Consider the following 23,719-nt stretch of genomic DNA (forward strand, 5'->3'; position numbering starts at 1 on the left):
TAACTTGCAAACTTGGAACAGACCATAACAACTTTACATCCACTGGCAAAAGACACGGGTGCAGGAGAACACATGATGTGATAGAGAGGAAACATGGGAGGCCAGAGGGATTCTCACAGGCCAAGTTATATGTGGCACTCTATTCCTGGACATGCTTCACTTCCACTCACCAACTCTCTACTGGTGCACACTCACGGTTGAAGATCCACACTCAGCGCTACACATGGTCTTGTGGTTCCTTTTGCGATACTGCATAGGGACCTGATGAGCTAGGTCCTGGACACACACAGCATCCTCTCTGCCTCCTCCATCTTCTGGGCCCACAGACTGAAGGCGTCTGTGTGCCCACAGGCTCCACTCAGGACACTCTAAGGCTTCCTGTCCACGGGCGATTCTGCATTGCGTTATCCGCGGCAATAATCCGCATACGGGTAATGCAATGAACGCTTTTCATAGGATAACTATGGAAAGCGCAGCCCGATGTACATGAGCGTAAATCTGCCATCGTTTTCCACTTGCGTATAAAAATTGTGATTTTCCGCGATGAACCTATCATAATAATAGACTCGCGGTGACTTTAGTGTTCTCCCGTGGCGAAAATCCGCTTGTGTTAAAACGCAGGATGCAAAGATAGAGCAAGCCATGATATTTTCCCGCACTGCATGGGTGCAGTGAAAAAGTCGCTCATGTATATGATTCTATTCAAAAGAATAGGGCTCCTATTCCCACAAGATTTGTTTATGTCGCAATGCAGAAATCTTGCATGATTTTTTTGACCGGGTGAAAGCAGCCTAAGGCCATATTTTCTGTTAGACACTCTGGATAAATAAAAGCCCTATATGAAAATGTTTTAAACCCAAAATTTGCTATTGGTCTCTTTACTAAAGAGGACCTAAGTGCTCACTTGGCAGGTCTGTTGTAATAAATAATTGTATTATTCCCCATGTAATAACGTGCTGTTCCTCTGCTATTCTTCCCAGGGATTTATGAATAAATTGACATCAGGGTGTTACCATTTTCTCTTCTAGAAGGGGTGTGTCCATCTGTGTACTGAAACTGACGGCTTTGATTGGACTGTGTAGGAACCCCCCCCCAAACTGGTAACATGAAGTTGCCAACTTGTTTAGAACTTTCTAGAACGTTTACATGCTTCAGAAAATTTTCACACATATAAATCTGCAAAAATTATTAGCATGCTACTTATTCCTGGGGATTCTGAATGGAAAGGATGTTTTTTCCCCCCATTGAATGGAACTGTAGCACTTCATACTGCATATTCTTGGCAGTCTCAGCTTTTTTGCACAGATCTTGTAGTAAAATGCATGTCGGATATGCAATATTCAAATTTGACATGTATGAACAAACCATAAAATAGTACTCATACAACCCCACCATACCCAAAAACTGTGACAGTCTGATTGTTGGGGACAGCCAACTGCAAGTTGCACCCCTGCTGTACAGCTCAGGACTGGCCTTAGGTCAGATGTTAGAGCCCGTTCACATAGATGTATTTCTTGTGCTTGTACTGTCTATGTTTTTTTCGGACAGCACATGGACCCATTATTGCTTGTGGTGCTATTCAGATGAGCGATCTTTCACACACACCAATAATTCTTATGATAGAAATTGCGGCATATCTTATTCTGATCCATTCTCATGAAGGAGCGTAAGACATGCAATGTCCCCTGCCCCCGCTACTGTGTGCTGTGCGATACTAGTTGTGTTTGAGAATCTTGGATGCTTTTTGCACCTGGCCATCTGAAAGTGGCCTTAAACTCAACTTTTCTACACAATAAAGTAATGGATAAGGGGAAAATGTAGATCTCTTTTTTTTCTCTTGACCATGTGATCACTTAATTACTTGTATAGTACACTTTTGTGTTGCAGTCTACTGTACAGTACCTGTCAGTTTCATACTGACAGGCAACCTATTAGACCCAACCTCTGGCAGAGTCTAATACGCTTCTGAGGTTGGAAGATCCAGCAACCCATGAGATCCCCATGATCTCATTGCAGGGGGGTGGATGGGCTGGCAAAAAAGGCCCCTCCCTCTATCAACGATATAGGTGCCACAGTTAGCATTGACCACAGCGTCTAAGAGGTTAAATGACTGGGATTAGAGCTAGCTCTGATCCTGGCAGATTTGGAAGGAACTTGGCTATTTGTGTCAGCTTGGCTCCTGTTGCTGATCTCCTGGGACAGTGTCAGGACCCCTGAGATCTCCATGACATCTATAGCCATCATGGAGCAAGACATAACTCCTGCTCAAGCTGGAGATATGCGTCATGAACTATGATGGAATTGAAGGGTACCTGAGGAATATGCAACTGTCTGTTCCTTTGCTATTACCTGTGGAAGTCGGCATGAGACAGTGCAAACTCATCTTTGAATGCTGTGCGCACGCACATACACTGTTCTCAATGGGAATGTGTGCTCACATCCACAGAGATGTGTCCACTGTACCCTCCATTTGTACGGTTGACAGCACAGGTTAGTGCTGCGGAGGACCTGCGAATGCAGACAGAAACGAATTGCAAATGGTCGCGTAAGCGTTCGGTTTTCCATGTGGATGTACTGTATATGACAGCATATCATCTGTGCGGAAGAACGAATGCAAGCAGGGAATGACAGAAAGTAGCTCGATCCCCTGGAAACATCCTTCTATCGCCCGGGCGACATTCTCTTGTGCTCTTGTGGTGAGATGTTCTGAGAGTCTTCAGGACGGGACACTGCTCTCCTGGCTGGTTTATACTACTTATTTTGGAAGTAGTATAAACTATTTAAAGAAGCAAAACCCTTCTTCCTGTGGAGGAAGACCCCAGAAGAATAAGCGGAGGTTGCAGACAGCAGGCTGGATGGTGTGTTGCTCCCCAACTCCATCCTGCATTGTTTCCCCTTGAATTCCTGCTTTCCTTATACCATTTGCATCTGGTCTACTAGCAACATGCGTGTGAATCCGCGCCCATACGTAATGTTAATTGTGTATGCACTGTGGATCTAACGCATCCATAGAGATTAGAGATGAGCGAGCGTACTCGGATAAGCGGTACTCGCTCAAGTAATTGGCTTTATCCGAGTATCGCTGTGCTCGTCCCTGAAGATTCGGGTGCCGGCACGGAGCGGGGAGCTGCAGGGGAGAGCGGGGAGGAACGGAGGTAAGATCTTTCTCTCCTTCTCTCCCGCCCGCTCTCCCCTGCTCCCCGCTGCGACTCACCTGTCAGCCGCAGCGGCACCCGAATCTTTAGCCCTGAGCACAGCGATACTCGGATAAAGCCAATTACTCGAGCGAGTACCGCTTATCCGAGTACGCTCGCTCATCTCTAATAGAGATCAATGGAGCTCATACATGTGGAATCCGCAGTAAAATAGACCATGCTGCGATTTTCCTTCCATTTGCAGAATCCACAATTCCTATGACTATAACTTGGTTTATGGTGCTCATAAGTGATGACAGGTTCAGTTTAAATATTTAGAGCCATTTTACTATGGATTACATCTATAATATATTTTTATTCTGATGATTGCACCACCCACTTCACACTTCCTTTTCTGCCTTACCAGGCCTCCCCTGCTTCCTGTTTCTTTCTGTCCTATTCAACTGCCTCTGCTCTCTCCATTACCCTCATCCACCCCACTTGCTTGCACCTCTGCTCCTTCCTCCTTGTCCACTCTCTTGCAGTCCCAGTGCGGTCTTCTCTCCTCCTGCTCTTTGAGGGAGTAAGATAAGTGAGCAGCTCTCCAACTGCCTGCTGGTGCAGAAGGGGGGGACATCTGAATTCAGTCCCATTCTGGACATTTTTCATGCAGCCTGAAAACACTAGGCAAGGAGGGAGGTCGGTGACAGCCAGCATCAGGTCGGTGACAGCCAGTATCAGGTCGGTGACATTACAATACTGAGATGAAAGGGGAGACTTGGCACTACTGCTGTTACTTCTATTCAGAATGATGCTGTCAGTCAGTACATGCACAGGGCCCGGCGCCCCTTTCATCCTGGTAGGGTGATGCGCCTTGTGCAAATTGATAACCTAACCACAGGATGGTTCATTATTAGCTGATTGACAGGCGTCTAGTCCAGCACGAGGTAGAAGTCCATCAGCAGAGGGTTTTCTGTTTTTTTGTTTTTAAACCTCAGACTGCTCCTGAATTGATCCTAAATGGTCTTGGAGATTTCTTGAAAATGTGAACATTTCAATAAAATCTCCGAAGTCTATTTCTTAAATCAATGTAGTTGTGAAGTGGCTGAAGTAAGACAGCATGTGTTAACAAAGATGAAGGAGCATTTTATGGATTTTCCTTACCTAGCTCCCATTAAGAAAAATAATCCCTAATAACTAGTGATCCAAAAATATGAATGTGCTATTAATAAAACTTAAAATTACTTAAAGGTGTTGTACCATGAAAAATTAGTTATAAATAAAGAAATATATAAATAACTATGTATTTCACAGGTAAAGGTGTTCTCCGGAACTTTTACTATTGATACCCTATCCTCAGGTAGGTCATCAATAGTTGATTAATGGGTTTCCACTGCTGAGGATCCCCACTGATCACCAGGCCCGCTGTCACTTCAGACAATGCTGAAAGCAGGCAAAATTATAATTATAAGCCGCATTGTCAGGATTCGAATCCAGGAACTCCTGCCCTCCAGGCAGCAGCTCTCCCTACTGAACTATCCAGCCTTCTGGACAGCTCCCCTGCTGAACCTTATCCTAGCCCCTGCTCCTTCAGTCCTGTTCCTGCCTGCATGACTTTCTACTCCTTTGATTAAGAAACCCTATATAAACATCACCTCCCATTTCCTCCTCGCATGATTATTGTGCTTCCAGCCTGTAGCCAAGCTCCTCTACCTGCCTGCTCCTCCTTCTATAATTGTTGCTTCTGTGTACTGACCTCCGGCTTCACCTGACTATGCTAACGGTCCATACCAGTTACAAAAGAAAGGCTCCAAACCTTAACCGGATTGCTCCATGCATTTAACTCTAAACAGTATTTTTCATGGGCTAACCCTTTTAATTACCTACATAGTGATCAGCCGTACGTGTTTTTAAGGATATCACTAAGGGATCTTAGGGTACTATTACTTGGGATGACCCAACGAATATTGTTCTTGTGCTTTTACACAGGAGTGATAATTGCTCACTGAATTGAGGTGGTGTGTGCTGGGCTTCTCTTCTGACTGCCCGCCTCCATTCAGAGTAAACAGGCAGTCGTTCATAGAGGAACTTAGTCATGGCTTGGTTTAAAATCAGCACTGGAGTCATGCCTGAATACTGTCCGCCAGGCTCCTGCTCTAACAGTGACCGAACGTTTAAATGCTTAATTGCAATGATCAATAGCTCCCCCTGTCATCCATTGCCACTCTGCAATGCGATGCAAGCCAACCTATCAGACTCTGCCTCCAGCAGGGTCTGATAGTTGAGCTGTCAAAAGTACACGACACAACACTATATAAGTAGTGTAGCGCAGTATAATAGTGATCCAATAATTGCAACTTCATATCGCCTTTATGGGCAAAAAAAGTGTGTACCAAAAACAAAAATGTTAAGTGAAGTTTAATAAAGTTAAAAAAAAAAAAGAAACAAAAAAAAGGTTATTCCCTTACAAACTCCCTTTATAATGGGAAAATATAAAAATTAGTATATTATGTATGGCTGCATTCATAATGACTTGTACTATAAAAATATTATGTCTGCTATTCCTCACGGTAATATGTGTCGAGAAAAAACTGAAAAACAATGCCAAAATTGCTCTTTTGCATTCACATGCCTGCCAATAAGCGTAATAGAAAAGTGATCAAAAAGTCACTTACCCCAAAATAGTACAATTGGAAACTACAGCTCATCTCATAATAAACAAAGCCTCCCACAGCTGATTTGGTGAAATAATAAAAATGTTTTGCGTTAAGTAAAGCAGCGGCGCAAATAAAATTATAATTTTTTTATATGGAAAGTGTGATCAGAAACTTTTATGAACATGGAACTCTGTTGTTTTTAGTTTATTCATTTGTTGTAATTAAAGGACTACTCTGGTGAAAACACATTTTTCCATCCCTCACCCTCTCACCTAATTACCTGTCAGACGCTAAAGATCTCCTCTGTATATTGTAGCCACTTACAGGAGGAACGTATTTCTTCAACAAAGATTTATGAGAAACATTATGAATTCTCCATGACTCTGGTAATGCCAACTCAAAAGCCACCGGATTGATGACTCTGGTAACGGTGAGGTCCCACAAAACGTGGGGCTAATTTCATTGCGGGGACCTTTAATTTCAAATTCTTGGAGGAAAGATACACCAACTGACCAACTGAGAAGGAATCCGAGATGGTGCGTCTGTTGGCACCACCCCTTAGCATGTCTCTAATGGCCTGTTCTAAATTCCGTTGGACCTCACCCTAAACCTCCTCAAGCTTGGCAATTCTAGCATCAGCTGCGGGATTCTCGGAAACTGAAGAAACCCCCAAAGGCGGAAGGAGCTATCACATAGCCCAAAAACGACACCTTCTGCGGCCTAAACTGACATTTCTCCAATTTGGCAAACAATTTACTGTCTCATAGACGCAAAAGAACTACATATAAATGACCCACATGAGATTCCCAATCAAGAGAGAAAATTAATATGTCATCCAGATAAACCACCATGAAGACCCAGAGATATCGTGAAAAATGGAGTTCATGAAGCTCTGAAAAACGTCCGGAGCATTGTATAATCCAAACAGCATTACTAAACATTCAAAATGTCCGAACGGGGTATTAAATGCGGTCTTCCGTTCATCCCCTTCACGAATTCTAATCAGGTTGTATGCTCCCCTGAGATCGAACTTGGAGAACCAACAAGCCCCCACAACCTGATTGAGTAAATCGGGGATCAATGGCAGCGAGTATTGAATTTTTACAGTAATCATATTTAACGCTCGATAATGCAAGGCCGGAGACTGCCGTCCTTCTTCTCCACGAAGAACAGACCGGCCCCAGTAGGGGACTCAGAATGACGTATATGGCCCTTGGCCAAGCTCTCGGTTACATACTCCTACATATCCTCACATTCCGGCACCGTAACATTGTAAATACCCCCCTTAGGGATCTTACTTCCAGGGAGGAGATCAATCTTTCAATCCCACTCCCTGTGAGGGGGTAAGGCTTCTGAAAGCTGTTTGGAAAATACATCTGTGAATTCTTCTAAATACTTAGGCAGGCCAGCCACCTCACAACCAGAGGAATGCAACTGGACAGTTGTCATATGGTCCTTGCATCCCGTACCCCACTGTATCAGCTCAGACGCGGCCCAATCAATAACGGGGTTATGTAGTTGCAACCACGGTAACCTTAACACGACATCAACCGATTGGCCTTCCATCACCAAAAATGTACAGATCTCTGAATGTAAAGCTCCCACCAAGAACCTGAGTTCCGGTGTAACTTTCTTTATCAACCCTGCCGCCAGCGGGGTGGCATCAATTCCAGAGACCTGTAAATTGGGATTTAAATCTTGCAATTTGGAAGCTTTAGACTTAACAAACTCGAAATTCACAAAATTAACTGCCGCCCCCGAGTCGACAAAAGCGTGACCAGAAATGAGGCAGGAACCCAACAGAATGGAACTAGGGAGAAGCAACTTGGAAAAATCCGGAAGTACCAAGCATGAACTTTACTTTCAGGAACAGTAAACCTGTGGTATTGTTTATTTATTTATTTTTTAAGTCCTATAACGAAGTTTATGGTAAAAACATCAGAAAAACAAAGCATGCTACATTTTAGTTCCAAAGATCCACAAACCAACATGCTTTGTATGTGGTAAATGTTATGGTAAAGTGTATAGTAATATATAACATTTGTTTTGTAAATAAACCCCCAGAAAAAAAAAACTATTTAAAACACAGCAAAGAAATCCAAGTGTGTGAATCCAAGCTAACGCGGGCCATATTTTGAAGATATTAGAATGATGTGGCTTGTGAAGGTTGTCGTTCTACATCATAAGACTATATGCTGAAAGGATAAATTGTCAACTGGCCGATCTGGGCTTTGTTCTGTGACCTGGGCTCAGAGTCGAGTGAGGAATGTACAACTGATTTGAGCTTGCCCTCCTGCCACATCCATCGCTTATCATCAAAACTTTCCAAGTAGTATCAGGAAGACCTGCACACAAGTGGCGTATTTGCATTGCGGAGTCCGCGGCGGGTGTCCGCCTCCAGACTCTGCAGCAAATGCTGCCCATAGTATTTAATGGCAAAACACCATTTCATCTCCACAAGCAGAAATCGATTGCGATTTTCCGCTCTCGGAGAATAAATTCCATGCTGCGATTTTGTGTAGGTAGCGCAAGGCCGTCCGTCCGTCCCACGGCTCTTCCACAGTGAGCACTGTGGAAGTATTGCGGGATACGCGCAACCCCCAACCCCACCCCCTTAGATACTGCACAAGCGCAATGAAATGCCAGCAGGCACATCTGCAGCATGTGCAGAAACCGCCGGACAGGTAAGCTGGGGTCACTGGCTGGGCACCATGTCGAACTCTGCTGCAAGAATCCCACATGCGGGCTCTAACCCACCTACGTGCAGGAGGCCTTAGGGCGGTTTCACATCTGCGTTGATAGCGGGTTTCACTTTCTTGCTCCGTTCAGGCAGCATGATAGAGGAATGCCTGCGGCCGAACAGCTCCGCCTGGGACGGAACTGGATAGCACCCAACGGACCTAATTGACTATAATGGAGTTAGTTCCCTTCTTGCTCAGCTATCCGGCTTTTAGCTCAGCGTTTGAACCTCCACCTGGAGGTTCCAAAGCGCATGTGAAACCGGCCAGCAATTTTTTTTTTTGCGCATGACAGCGTATCTCAGACACATGTCCTGCGCAGTCTGACTGGTTTATCTTTTTCAATTTTGTTGCGTATAAACGCCACACATATGCAATGTAATTGCATATATACAGCGTTTATTACGCTTCCATAGAGAACAATAGGGCTCTATCGTGTGTCATATGAGGTAAAATAGAAAATGCTGTGGCCTTTTTTACGCTCGTATTATACGCAATACGCCAGTGTGAATGGATCAGTGAAAAATCTATGTATTTTCATTGACTCCAATCACCATGTAATACGCTATTATATTACGCTCGTGTGAGCCGCCCTATGTGTATAACCAGCTGCAGTACCTCTAATCCTACATTTTATGAACTTACCATAAGCAAATACTATTTTATGCATAGTTTTATAAAATCTGCAGTTATAGCGGAAATCTGAAACTGTGTAATCAAGAGAAAACAATGCTGACATAATGTGACAGAATTAATAAATAACCTGCAGTCCCAGTCAGATGCACTTGTTACTAAAATATAGATATTTCTGCGACTGACCTATCATATTAGAGGGCAAAGCAGAGTCGCAGCTGACAAATCATGTCATATCTCCTGAATTAGTAGTCACATAAGTAAAAAATGGAGATCCAAACATAGGAATGGCTAACAGCATGAGATGATACTTGAGCTATGAGACAGAGGCAAGTCAGGAAATATATAGCCTAGACGTATGTAGTTGGAGCTTTATAAGCTGAGTGCAGAAAACCCCTGTAAAAAGAAAAAGATGCAAAAAAAGATCGTGGGAACAAAGATGTGATTTTGACGCTAATTTTTTACGGCAAAATCGCGACCGCCCATTTGAAACTAGCCCCTGCACACTGCACATAGGGGGAGAAGCAGAATCAAATTGTGCCAAAAATTGTGCCAAAAAGCTGTCATACATGTATTTAGCACGTTTTATACTTCACTCAAAAGTTTAGAAAAGGGTCGCGGCTAAGTGCAGTTGTAAAGTGCACCAGTTATTAATGGAGTGCATTATTGTATCGCAACATATTGGTATAACGTGCACTAGCCAAGAGTTGGCGTAACCTCACTAAAAATATACTACTGGGATAAATCTGGCACAGCTTCTGCCGTCTTGTGTAGTTTTATACTGTCTACAATTAAGACAGTCTTACTGAATACAAGTATACTGTGAGTGTAAACGATGTAGTAATAAATCTGAGCATTCTTCAAGGGGAGATCTATGAAACTGTCTAAAATAACAACCTATCTCTGTTGTCAATAGCAAGCATACCAAAAGCAATACTGAATTGTGATTGGTGGCTATAGACAATAAAGGCGGTTTCTCTGTAAAAGTACATTCACACATAGCAGAAATTCTGCAGAATTTGTGCAGCAAATTCCGTACCAGGAATCGGCTGCATATCTACAGCTACAGCGCCCCCTCATCGCACCCCGTCCCGTAAGTCTGCAGCCTCTACTGAGCGCAGAGCCGTTGGTCAGGGCATTTAGAAGTTGCACCACCTGATAAGTGGCTTGGCACTCACCAGAAGCTGCCTTGTGATATGTAACGGGGCGCGATGTGTTGCGAGGTGAGGGGGAGTGCTGTAGCTGCGAATAGGTGTTAATTTATTGCGGAAATTCTGCAGCATTTCCACAACGTGTGAACATATCCTTAGACAGTTTCTGGCTGATGTTTGCCATCTGTTGACAGTTGTGGAAGGGCTGAGCTGGAGCCGCCGCGGTCACACATCCCCGGTCAGACATGGTGTGATGGGAGATACAAGAGGGGCTGCTGTCGCCTCCCCTCCGCTGCTTCTCCACACACTGGGATGAATGGGAAGTTTCCCTCCAAGCCTCTGCCAGACATGTAGCTTGGGCGTGTAGTCAGGCTGTCCCTCGTGTGTGAGGAGGCGGCATGCATCTGGGCTCATGGCTCCTGCATGGAGCAGCCCTGGTTCTCCAGCACATGACGCCGTCTTTGTGCCAGGCAGCAGCATCCTCTCATCGTCTCCATGGTAACTAATGTCATGGGTATCTAGCCCTAGAATGACATGTAATAGGGAGGGACAACATGGAGGAGAGGGGCTCAGGGGGACGCGGCAGACTGTTGCTCAGGGGGATTCTATAGGGACCTGCAGAATAATCTATTGCCACTGCCTGCATTGTGTCATATAATACGTGGCAGGGTGCTAGTCATATAACATAACATAGTATGTTATAATACATGGCAGGGTGCTAGTCATAACATAACATAGTATGTTATAATACATGGCAGGGTGCTAGTCATATAATACATGGCAGCGTGCTAGTCATATAATACATGGCAGCGTGCTAGTCATATAATACATGGCAGCGTGCTAGTCATATAATACATGGCAAGATACTATTCATATAATACATGGCAGGGTGCTAGTAATATAATACATGGCAAGATACTATTCATATAATACATGGCAGGGTGCTAGTCATATAGTGCATGACAGGGTGCTAGTCATATAATACATGGCAGGGTACTATTCATATAATACATGGCAGGGTGCTAGTCACATAATATATGGCAGGGTACTATTCATATAATACATGGCAGGGTGCTTTTCACATAATACATGGCAGGGTACTATTCACATAATACATGGCAGGGTACTGTTCATAAAATACAGCATATGGCAGAATACTATTCACATAATACATGGCGGGGTGCTATTCACATAGTACATGGCAGGGTACTATTTATATAATATAGTATATGGCAGGGTGATATTCATATAACACATGGCAGGGTGCTATTCAAATAATACATGGCAGGGTGCCATTCAAATAATACATGGCAGGGTGCCATTCAAATAATACATGGCAGGGTGCCATTCAAATAATACAAGACTGGGTCCTATTCACATAATACATGGTGGGGCGCTATTCACATAATACATGGCAGTATGCTATTCAAATAATACATGGCAGAGTGCTATTCACATAGTCTGTATTTGAGGGGAGGTGCAGCATAATACACAGACCCCTTTGTCAAGTGTGCTGTGAAATGTGTGATGGTGAAGGGATTCTTTTGTTTAATATTGGATTTACGGTCTTGTAGGCTAAGATGTCAACCTTGGAGAGCTCTTCGCAGGGTGATGCTCAAGCAGAAATAGGGGGTGGCCTTTTTGAGTCGTCTGGGTTATGAAAAGGGATAAATATATTCAGACTCCTATACAGTAATGGGACACCGTGGTGATTTTAGTCCCTCATTATATATAAGTTATCTAGTATTACTTTCACTAGTTTTTCGTTTGTATCTGAAACTTCTTAGAGTAATTCTCCTAAGATGATCATGTGATCTCATTCTGACTACCTGAGATATACTTGGTTTTATGTTTTCAGTTAGTTAGTTAGTTTTTCAGTCAGCATAATTCCTGTGCGATGCTATTATATCAAATTCTACCACACAAACTCTTCATAGGGGAAAACAGAAAATCCTATCACAGTTACTGATGATTTTATTGGAGGCTCCTAGCACACAGTGATAACGAAGCTCATACTTTTGAATAATAAAATATCAGCTCCACCCCCCCACCTATTCCTGTACCTATATATATATATATATATATATATATATATATATATATATATATATACATATTTATATAATTATATACAGATGATACCCAGGTTATACCAACATGGTCCATATCACTATATACTGATGAAGTTTTACTTATACCAGCTGTACATATATAAATAATATATAGGAGATAGATACTAATTATACAGCATATTTTTTATTTATATACTAGCTGATTACCCGGTGTTGCCCGTGTATTTTATTTTTAGACATGAGAAGAATTTAAATATGTGTATATATAATATAATTTATGCATGTGTGTACTGATTTAATATATTTGAATATGAGGAGGAAGAGGTCATCTGTGTAATATATTAGTATATGAAAAGAAGGCCGTCTGTGTAATATTAGTATTTGAGAAGGAGAAAGTTGTCTGTGTAACATATTATTATCTGAGGAGCAGGAGATCTGTATAATACTGGCGTAATTAAAAATCAAAAACTCACCGACTTCCTTTGTAATTTTTGTTGCAAATAGCAACGAATCTCAGCTCAAATTTCATTTGTTATACTGCTAAGGTAAAAAAAAGGCTGCGCTGTGATTGGTTGCTATGGGCAACGCAGATTTCCTTTTGGCCAGCTTTCATAAGAGTGGGTGCGGGGCTCATTTCTGGGTGGTACATAGTGGCTTAGTGCTAGTGGGAAACTGTGTGGTAGTTGGAGCAGAGGAGGAGGTTGTCTGTGTAAGATATTATCTGAGGAGCAGGAGGTCTGTGTAATATATTAGTATTTGAGAAGGAGGAGGTCATCTGTGTAAAATATTAGTGTATGATGAGGAGGAGGCCATCTGTGTTAGATAAAACTATGAAATAAAAAACATCTGTTCAAGTGCAATTCTGGCATTCACATCCCCTCCCCCACGGGTAGTGGGGCTGTCTTATCCTCCCCAAATTTGTCCCCATGGGATGAGTTATATATGTACCAAGTTTGGTTGAAATTGCTCCAGGCATTCATGAGTTATGGTGGCACATACACACATACATACATCCTATTTTAAATTATAGATAGATAGATAGATAGATAGATAGATAGATAGATAGATAGATAGATAGATAGATAGATAATATACTAGTTTATATACCCAGCTTCACCTGAGTTAATTTGGTACAGGTGTTTACCTGTTGTTCACACAGAAAATCTTATGAAGTCGTGGTTACTTCAGAGGAATCGAGGAATAAAACATGTATACACATAGAGGAGCATTAGATTCTCCTCAGACTGCATGTACCGATGTCCCTCTACAGAATGTGCCACCCCTCCCACTCTCCTCACTTTTTACCCTTAAGGCCTCATAACATAAGGGTGCACTAACTTTTGCACATAGAATTGAATAATCAATTTGCAACCCCTTTACTTTTCCTATTTAGGACTTAAAGAATGGCCTTGCCAAATTTCATGTTTGTATGACATCGGGAAGTTAGAGAACTAGTGGTAGTCAAACAATCGCAAAAGTGAACAAACAGACCGATGCTACGATCAGTGAGCCAATCAGCGCCCAGGATACAGAGCACATTCCATCAGCCAATAGTGTGTCGTGTACAATCTGGCTTCTGCAAGTGCTAGTGGCGTACTGTATTTCCTGTATGTACCACAAAATTCCGCGATATAGCGAAAAATCCGCAGTGTCCATGTGTGTGTGGGGGGGGGGGGGGGTGAGGGGGGGAGTGGGGGCGGCGAAGACACAACAGCTCACTCAGTCCATTTAAAAGTCTGGATAACTTTATTTTATTTTTCTTGACTTTTCAGCAACAACAAGAACATCCATCATAATTGCGCCAGTGGCACCAACTGTGAACCTGCCTCCATTAAGAGTATGTTTACACATGGCAGACTGCACAGCAAATTTTAGTGCCGATACGCACCAAAATCAATATCAATGTGGATTTTGCTGTGAATGTGCTGTAACTTTTATCTTTTCAGTTAAATGGGTGAAGTCTGCTGCGGATCCATATCCAAATCTGTGTGAAAATTTGATGCAGATTTTGGTGCAGACTTCTCCTATCTTTTGACGGCACAACGCCATTGGCTCCCTAGAGTCCTATGGGAGACTATGCCAGCCGGCCAGCAAAGGGTGATGTTTTTTGTGCATGCATTTAGTTTGCGCAAACAAAATATGCAGCATGCTCTATTTTCCTGTGAATTTGCAAGCGAAAATGGCACATATTGAACTATTTAACTTAATTGTCCCTTTCGAAGATCAGGGGCATGGCTGTTTTATAAAAAAATTTAATTGTGTGAATTCGTTGACTGATATCGCACTCACTCCCATGCAAATAGGTGCAGTGTCCGAGGGCGGCACTGGCCGTTGTAAGTGAGACCTCGGGGAAATAGAAAACAAGATGGATGTCAACGGTGGCTCCACAGTCCCTCCCTGTAATGGCAGTATAGGGCCTAACTCGGTTGCACACAGTGGCAATATTAAGCTAATGATGAGGTGTTCATAGGTGAAATGTCACGTGATGCCAGTAACTTTGAGGGATGTATCCGGATTGATGGTAAAGAAATAATTGAGGTGAGCCCACGTAGCTTTTGTGGTGAACCAAAGGTACACAGTTTACTCAACGATTACAGAACAAATGAGCAGTTACAGTTCACTGTTTGCAGATTTTAGTTAGCATTAACTTTAACAGTTATTCCAAAAACACGTATAGCACCTTTCCTTCTCTTCAACGCGCTCTCTCTTATGGCTACTATGGAAGAAACCACCAGTCTCCGTTATCTAGGGATTTTCCTAAGGATCTCTGGGTAGAGGTACGGAGTGACTTAGACCTAACCGCCTGTACTTTCACCGACTTGAGATTCCCAGGGGCAAGTCACACTCATTGTTGAGGAGACTGTAAATTGGTTTGTTTCCTCCACTCTGTGCTTATTCCAGTGATCCTTTTTCTGACCTCACCTCTGGTAACTTGTTAATCCCTACAGTACCGCGCTGCACTTCGTCACTCGTCCATCTCTCGATGACCGCCCACTGACTCTGCCTTCACTTCCTGTAGTTTTCCCGCACTTCTCCTTCTGGCTCCGCCTTGTTTCCTGCCTGACCCTGCTCACTTTTCTGGGCTTCTCACAACTCCTCCCCCTCAACAAATTAGGGAAATTACTGACAAGCAGCCAATCAGAAGCAAGCTGTTGTTGGACAGAATAACTTTAACCTGTGAACTAGGGGAAAGACGGTCTCCTCCTGTACAATACCCTCTATCTCTCCAGAGGAGCACATAGACCCGTATTAAGGTTCCCTGAGTATCTGACTACCCTGTAGTTCCCTCCGGGTCATTACATAGGATATTTTCTGGAATGATGAACATGGATCACACTGAGCCACAGACTGGTTTGGCTTTTGGGCAAAGCTTGATGTGACACTTGAAGTCTTCACACTTTAAACCCATCAATCAGAATGTGGGCTGCACTGTGGGGTCTTTAGGTCGTTACTTAGGAATTGGTCCCCGTATTATGACAGGTGATACTACTTTAGGACTAGGCAAGGTACCTAAGGATGTGAACAGGAGTGTAGTCAGGTAGTCTGGGTCAGTGCAGGAAGCATACTTCAGCGGGAAGAACAAAGCCAGAGTGTCAAACTGGCCTAAGCGTAGTTTCGCATGGGCGATCGCAATATTGGCGCGTCATAACTGCTTTTTCTCGCTAAAACATCGCTACTGCTTGCGATTTTCTCGCACGATTTTTTTACCTGGAAAGTCAATAAGACTTTCTAATGTTAAAAACGCATAGCATCGCATGAAAATCGCAAGTTTGTGTGATAAAAAGGAGGCTCCATAGGGAAAAATGAAGCCACCCAAAGGGTACATGTGCAGTTCTGCCCAGCCTGATTCCTATACTAAAGTTTATGCTACCTGTCCCAAACTAAGCTAAGTCCCCTGGTTATGTCTGTGTTCACATCCCCAGGTACCACGCCTTCGCCTTGTTTTTTAGCATCAGCTGCCACACAACTGAGACTACTTCTCTGAGTAAGAGCTTGGGGACCCAGCAGTGAGGACCATGTCCCAGGTGCTGCCTTCAGATTTAGCCCCAAGCCAATTCAGTCTGTAGCAAAGCGGATCCACATATGCTAAGTTATGTGTCTTATATGCCTTTATTGGGCATATTGGCCAATGAAACCTCTAAGTATTCTTGACATCACCAAGACTGGCATGATCATTCAACACTGTGGAACAGTCATATAAAATAGGTGTTAGGTAACACCCTGCATAGCAACTTGGTTCTTGTGTTCTGACTGATCGCTTTAAGGGACAAAGTTTGCACATTGGCATGAGGCATTAATGGAAACAAAAAGTAAACTAGTTACTCAGTGCAGTCTTCACATCGGCACCTCCTCTGCATTAAGAAGGGATTGTATGAAAGTAAATTCTATTAAAACGTTAATTTACCTTTTGAGAGATAGCAGGATACTGTATCAAAGTTTAATATAATCTTTTATCATAAAAGGTAAATAAAGTAAGTACAATATGTCTTTCTTAAAACGTATCCTTTTGTATGTGTAACATTTGCACAATTAATAGTTGAGTTATTAGACCAAGAGACTTATTATAGTGTATCTAAAGAAGTTACCTGTTTGTTCTGTTTATACTACCGCTTGTGCTTTTATGTGGGTAATGTAGTTTTTTGTTTTTGTGATAGATTTATTTCATAATTTGGCACAAGCATAAATACCAAGTGTCTTATAATGTTGCAAGTCACTGTTGTCTGCTTTGTTAAGAACCAGATCTTCTTTGTTGGATTTCTTTTATCTTTTGTTCATGGCTTTAATAAATTATGCTGGCTAGAATTCATCAGTTCGGACTCCTCAGCTGGGATGTGAGCTGAGGAGAAGGGACACCAGAATAAAAAAAGCTTTAATGTCTAACAAATAGCAAGTATTTCATTATATCTATACAAAGACATTCTCAGCTGCGGACCTCTTAATTCTGCTTGGAATTTTTTTACACTGCATGAGGAAAGAGTTCTTCAAACCTATCCACACATATAGTGTAGTGTTACTGCTGCAGATATCACAAAGTGTGAATTTACCCTAAAGCTGGCCATGCACATAGGATCAAAGTCAGCTGAACCTACAGAATGACAAGATTGGTTGATTATCTAATGTCTGTGGGGGTCTGCAGGCTGCTCCTTAATGGCAGATATAAGGCAAGTAGGGATCAAATATGCTAAAGTGGCCATATAAACTAGACAGCTATTTCTCCCAACACTCCCTTCCCCCACACCCAGTACTCTGCGAAATACTGCTGTCAGCGGCTTATCTCCCTTTTAAAAAAAAAGGAACGAACATGTTGTAATTAAATATTCGAAATTCTTCTTTTTCCCACAAATATCTGCCATCAGAAAAAGTCACGACACATAGTATCATAGTATGGAAGGCCGAAAAAAGACATATGTCCATCCAGTTCAGCCTATTAACCCCCAATGTATACCTCATATATGTTCTATGCTTGGCTGGTCCTGACAAGAGCAGCAGGTTTGGCTGATCTTTCAATTTCAACATGTCTGATCCTTCATTATCATCAGATTTTTACGTAAAATGATAGACGATTTTTCATAAGCATCGCTCTTCTCGAGTAACTGCTTAGTGATGCGAGCAAGCTCGGGTGGGCTGCGGGGTTGAGCGGGGGAGAGTGTAGCGTAGCGGGGGGGGAGAGAGAGAGATCTCTCTCTCACTCTTCCTCCCGCTCTGCTCCCCCCTCACCCGAGCCAGTGCCGACAACCAATCACAGCACTCTATTGCTGGAGGCGGGGTTCTCAAACCTGGGCTACGGCAATAGACTTGTGAGTGCAGGGGAAGCCCGGATCAGCGGCAGAGACCAGTGTCCGCGTCCCGGACTGCAGCGGCTAGGTGAGTATTGCTTTTTTTTTCTTTTCAGCATCCTTGGCTGTGTTTTCAGCTGTGATGAAAACGCAGCCAAAACGCTGGTATAAAGTATGCCAGCGCTGCTGAAACCGAGCGGAGTTTGCAGTAAACGCAGCGTTGAAAAACACTGCGTTTCTGCAAACGCCTTGTGTGAGGGAGGCCTTAGAGACTTTTGGGGCAGATTTATCAAACGGTCTAAAAGAAAAACTGTCTTAGTTGCAGATAGCAACCAACTACAGCACAGCTTTCATTTTGTATTTTGCTCTGGTAAAAAGGAAACCTGCACTATGACTGATTGCTAGGGACAACAAGGACCGTTTTTCTTATAAATCTCCCCTTTTGTCTTTCATCAACACTTTTTTCCATGTGTCTGTTGTGTTCCATTCTAATAACGTAGTCATATTAAACCTCGCCATGACTTTTGGGACACATTTTATTTGATCATACCCATGTGTCTTCAAATAAGTAAAAACAAAGCTTTGTTCGGAAAATTGACAGTGACCCAAGCACCATGTTGAATTTTACTAATTTTTAGTCCTTGTTCATAACTGTGTTGGAGGTTCTTGTTAGGAGCCTTTATTTCAGATTCTTCTAAATGTACCAGAAAAAAATGCCAGGCACCAATCAGGTCAGTTGGGCGCCATTGGCGTCCAGCATATAACGGATCCAGCACTTCTGTCACTTCCATCCACAATGGAAGTGGCAATGGCGGGTTAACGGGATGTGATCAAGGTCTTAGTAGAGTACCATTCTTCTATTTGCCATGTTGGAGAATAGTAGATACTGTAACATTGCTGGAACAAAGCAGACATTGCTACATTTCTGGACTATCCATTCACCCCAAGTAGAAAAATGCAGAATGAGTTTTTTATACATTCTATGTGATGCAGCACTACAGTATCTAAAGAGAGTTTATTTGTCTTGATTTATGTGCTGAATGTTTTCCTGTTAGTCTTTCTTATAAAAGATGGGATCCAGGTGGTATAGTATTTTGTACAATTATGTAAAATTGCAGAACATCAGCAATATATTATTTTTAACACCGTTGTTTGTTCTCAGGAAGAAACATAAGTGTTAGCATTTCTATTCTAGGTGTAACCATCTACAATTTCAGTACTGACTTGGCTTAAAAAAATTGCAAATGATGAGTATATTAGCAAAAAATGTCACATTTTAACCTCATCAAATCATATGACACGTTACATCCGCTCATTATATTTTAGATATCTGGACCACTAGCTTTTTTAGCTGCTTCCTAATCTAAATATAAAGCTATATAGGCCTACAATACAATAGTTGGGCAACAGTAGTTCTTAACCGCACTACTGTAATAACTACATATTTTCTCTATTCACTAATACTACTATTTGCCCACGCCAGCGTGCAGTGCGCATAAAGACATTGTGTGATGTTCCAGAGGGGACAGTGGATGAGAGGACTACCGTAGGGTTCCGTTAACCCCCGCGGGGGGACCCCTCATCACTGAACACTGTGACAGCGCTGTCACAGTGTTCAGTGATAAGGGGACTGCAGCAGGGATGAAAGAATCCCCTGCTACAGCTGTCAGAGGAGCGCGATACCATCCTATTGCTTTCAATGGGGTAGGTGCTGCTGCCACCCCATTCAAAGCAATGGGATGAAGGCAACCCCCACAACGATGATTTTTGGTGGGGATAGGGAGCCTTGAAATATAAGCTGTACCCTGAAAATCATCCCAATACGGAACATGGAGTCTGAACCGTGTTTCACTAGTTTTTTGGCTTGAAAAAGACCTTGTTTGTAGGTCGAAACGTCGCCTCTTTTAAAACTGTGAAACAATAAAATATGCTCCTTTAATCAAGAAGCTTTTTTTCGCATCATTACATGCTGCCACAGCTTTGCTATAGTATTTGGATCGTAGAAGGGGCCTATGTCCAAAGCCCTGTTGTTGGCTCTGCATGAATATTTTTTCGCTACAGAGAAGGAAACCTTTTGAATTTCTCTCTGTCACTTCCCCCCCCCCCCAAGTTCTCTTTTCTGGCGGGGTCGAGTGAGTGCTGTGGTTCTATTTTGCTAATTACTGCCAAAAATCATGCCTAGCTGTAGAAAAAAATAAAAGTTAACTCACCTAGGAGCGCTGTTCAACTCTTCTACCCATCCCCAGCAGTCTTCTTCTGTATTCTGGTGGCCGGGGATTGAAAAATCCCCACCTCCAGAAAGCGCTGCCTCTGATTGGCAGAGGACTGTAACCATCAGAGGCAGCGCTCAGCTGTCATTCAATGGCTGAGAGCTGTCTCTGATTGGTCACAAGCACAGCTGCTCCAGTGAACGGGCATATGAAACTTTGCCCATTGAAGGCCGGAACACATTATTTTGCGCACATGTAAAAAAAAAAAAGGAGCTTTGGTCACGCGCATTTTGCACATCCGTGGAGCGCATTTTTTTTGCACATATGGGCACGTAAAAAAAACACGCTCGTCTGACCGAGGCCTTAAATTGTTAAATGTTAAGAGCAGAATTTATAATACTGCTTAAAACTGAGTAACTGAGAATAGAAACTGTATTCCTACATTATTACAGAATTTATGATAACACAGAGAACATACCCGACTACACCCTGTAATAAATCACCCTGTAATAGTCTCTTTGACTCTGTTGACAAGTGAACAGTGAAATTATTGAGTGACTATCACGTAAGAGTCTGAGGTCTGAACGTTCGTGTTACTAGAAACTAATATTGTGAGCAGATGCCAGAATATGGATGTATACCTGTAAATGTTTCAGGTTTAATGAATGCTACCAAGCTATGGAAATAATATTTTCCCAAATAGCCAACTTTTTTGGTATTCTGTACAGTACATATTAACTGAGAAGCTAGTAACATTCTTCATTTTTGTAAAGTGTACAGCCAAATTTACCTTATTAAAAGTAATTTAAACCGAAACATTGGGTGATGATATGAAGTAATTAATGCAAAAATGTATGGTTTTACATCTTGATATTGATATGTATCTTTTAACCTTTCTTTTTGTTGTTAAACAGGTATTCTCCTGACGATCTGAATGGTTTTGAGAAGCTTCTGTCATTTGTTCCTGGTGAAAAATGAACATCATTGGAGTTCTGAAATCTCAGTTCCTTTGTCATCTTTTTATCAGCTACGTGTTTATTGGAACTGGACTTATCATTAATTTAATTCAACTTTTTACTCTTGTCATTTGGCCTTTTAACAAGCAACTATACCGCAAGATCAACTGCAGACTAGCATACTGCGTATCAAGCCGTAAGCTCTTTTGTACTTTATCTAATTTCGGTTGGTTGGTTTGATATATATGCAAGTGCTGCATAAGGAAATGTGTATATAGTAATAGCAGATGTGAAGGTTTACATTAAAAAGTAACTACATCTTTTTATCATTAATGAATAGTACCAGGGAGTAAATGAATGAATAAAGTTCAGGGAGAGGGGCGATGGGAGTCACCCTCCTGGAATAGGTGCAGAGAGATTGAGGCACAACAGAAGCAGTGGGATAACCTCTTGAACACTTTACTATAGTTTAATGCAGAACATACAGTAAATCACCCACACTGGAAAAAGTATTTATGGACTTTTGACCCTAACAAAGAATAGCCATTCACTTTCCGATGCAATCAGACCTCTGGGGAGAACGTCTCTGAAGCAACAAAGTGCAGTAAAAATCAATTGATCTCTTCTTCTTTTGGAGAGGCATTCACTAACAGATAGCTTGGGGCAATGGTTTCCAGCAGAGGCGTAACTTGAAGCTTCTGGGCCCCAATGCAAAAGCTGTAACAGGGCATCCAACTATAAAGCTTTATTCATACTACTAGGCTTAGTATATGGAGAAGTTAGGCCTTATGGGCCCCCTAAGGCTTCTGGGCCCGGGTGCAACCACATCCCCTGCATCCTCTATAGTTACGCCCATGGTTTCCTGGTGCCACCTAAAAAATACACAGATTACTCACTTCTTCTGTGCCCTACCTGGTATCAGTCAGTCGTTTTCTTCTGCCGCCCTAACACTCTGAGCCTTGTGTGGTGCAGAGTCTTAGGACAGCAGATACACAGTCCTAAGCTCTTGCCCACGACCTGAAGTTTGTGGGTTCAATCCCAAGGTTGACTCAGCCTTCCATCTTTCCAAAGTCGGTAAAATGAGTACCCAGATTGCTGAGAAGTAAAAGATGACTGGGGAAGTCAATGGCAAACCACTCTGCAAAAACAGTCTGCCAAGAAAATGTCACAATGTGACATCACCCTTGGAGTCAGTCATGACTCGGTGCTTGCACCAGGGAACGATACCTAACCTTACTTCTTTATTGTCTCAGACCCACAGTCTCTCCCCTCATCTCCGGCCCAGTAATGGTCACAGTGTTCGGCCAACTACCTCACTTTGACACAAGTTATAAGCAAGGGATTAATGCATGGTAGTGTATAGAGATGAGCGAGTATACTCGCTAAAGGCAATTGCTCGAGCGAGCATTGCCTTTAGCGAGTATCTCCCCCGCTTGAGACTGCAGGTTCAGGTGCCGGCGCGGGGGAGCGGTGAGTAGCGGCTGTCAGTAGGAGGGAGCGGGGGGGAGAGAGAGATCTCCCCTCCGTTCCGCCCCGCTCTCCCCCGCAGCTCCTTACCCGCTGCCGGCACACGAACCTGCTGTCTCGAGCGGGGGAGATGCTCGCTAAAGGCAATGCTCGCTCGAGCAATTGCCTTTAGCGAGTATACTCGCTCATCTATAGTAGTGTACTGATCGCTATTTCTCTCTGGCATACTGCATCACTCTGGTACTCTCTTATCACACAGCATCTCTTTATTAATCTCAGTTTGTCTAACTACCTCACTTCATCACAAGTTATAAATGAGGGGTTAATACATGGTAGCAACAGTGCATACCTACGATGGCTGAGGTGACAACTATCCCTTTGGGGTATACTGCGTCACTCCTGTACTTGCTTGTCATACAGCATCTCTGGTTAGTAATCAGTATCACCTGACCATTGTTTGGTGGGAAGCCATTCCCTTTTATAATGTACCTCTGAGGGGAATGCTAGGGCGTAGGCTAGGAATATATGGTAAGTTTGCCCAATGCAGGGGTAATGTGACTTCTTACTGAAGTTAATGGGGTTGTGGTGTGACTCACAAGTTACCACGACCCACAGAACGGAAAATATCCACTGAGGTTGGATTTTTTTGTGATCTGTAGGTCGCAGTCCTGGCAACTTGCATTAAGTTGCATTTTGACCCCATTGACTTTAATGACAGTGTGAGGTCACAAGGCTACACCGCAATATTTAATCACATAGCCAAAGTCACCATGTAGCCCTAAACTTAAAGGTGCTACATTTTTATTGTATGCAATACTATTAACTAGGCCAAAGAATAAAATTTGGCCATTACGCGTCTTTTGCAAAAAGCTTTAGGCTGGGTTCAAATAGGGCGGATTTGCAGCAGAAATCCGCCGCTAATCC

General features: G+C 42.8%; 1 protein-coding gene across 1 annotated transcript in view; it reads left to right on the forward strand.

Moving 5' to 3' along the window:
- The window catches only part of AGPAT4 (1-acylglycerol-3-phosphate O-acyltransferase 4), a 105,067-nt gene that overhangs the window by 7,514 nt on the left and 73,834 nt on the right, over window positions 1–23,719 (forward strand). Inside the window, exon 2 of the mRNA XM_066590719.1 lies at window positions 21,287–21,524. Coding sequence (XP_066446816.1) covers window positions 21,347–21,524 — 178 coding nt within the window. The 5' untranslated portion in view covers window positions 21,287–21,346. The remainder of the gene's footprint in view (window positions 1–21,286; window positions 21,525–23,719) is intronic.

This window comes from Eleutherodactylus coqui, chromosome 1 (genome assembly GCF_035609145.1).
Source record: "Eleutherodactylus coqui strain aEleCoq1 chromosome 1, aEleCoq1.hap1, whole genome shotgun sequence".
NCBI classification, from domain to species: Eukaryota; Metazoa; Chordata; class Amphibia; order Anura; family Eleutherodactylidae; genus Eleutherodactylus; species Eleutherodactylus coqui.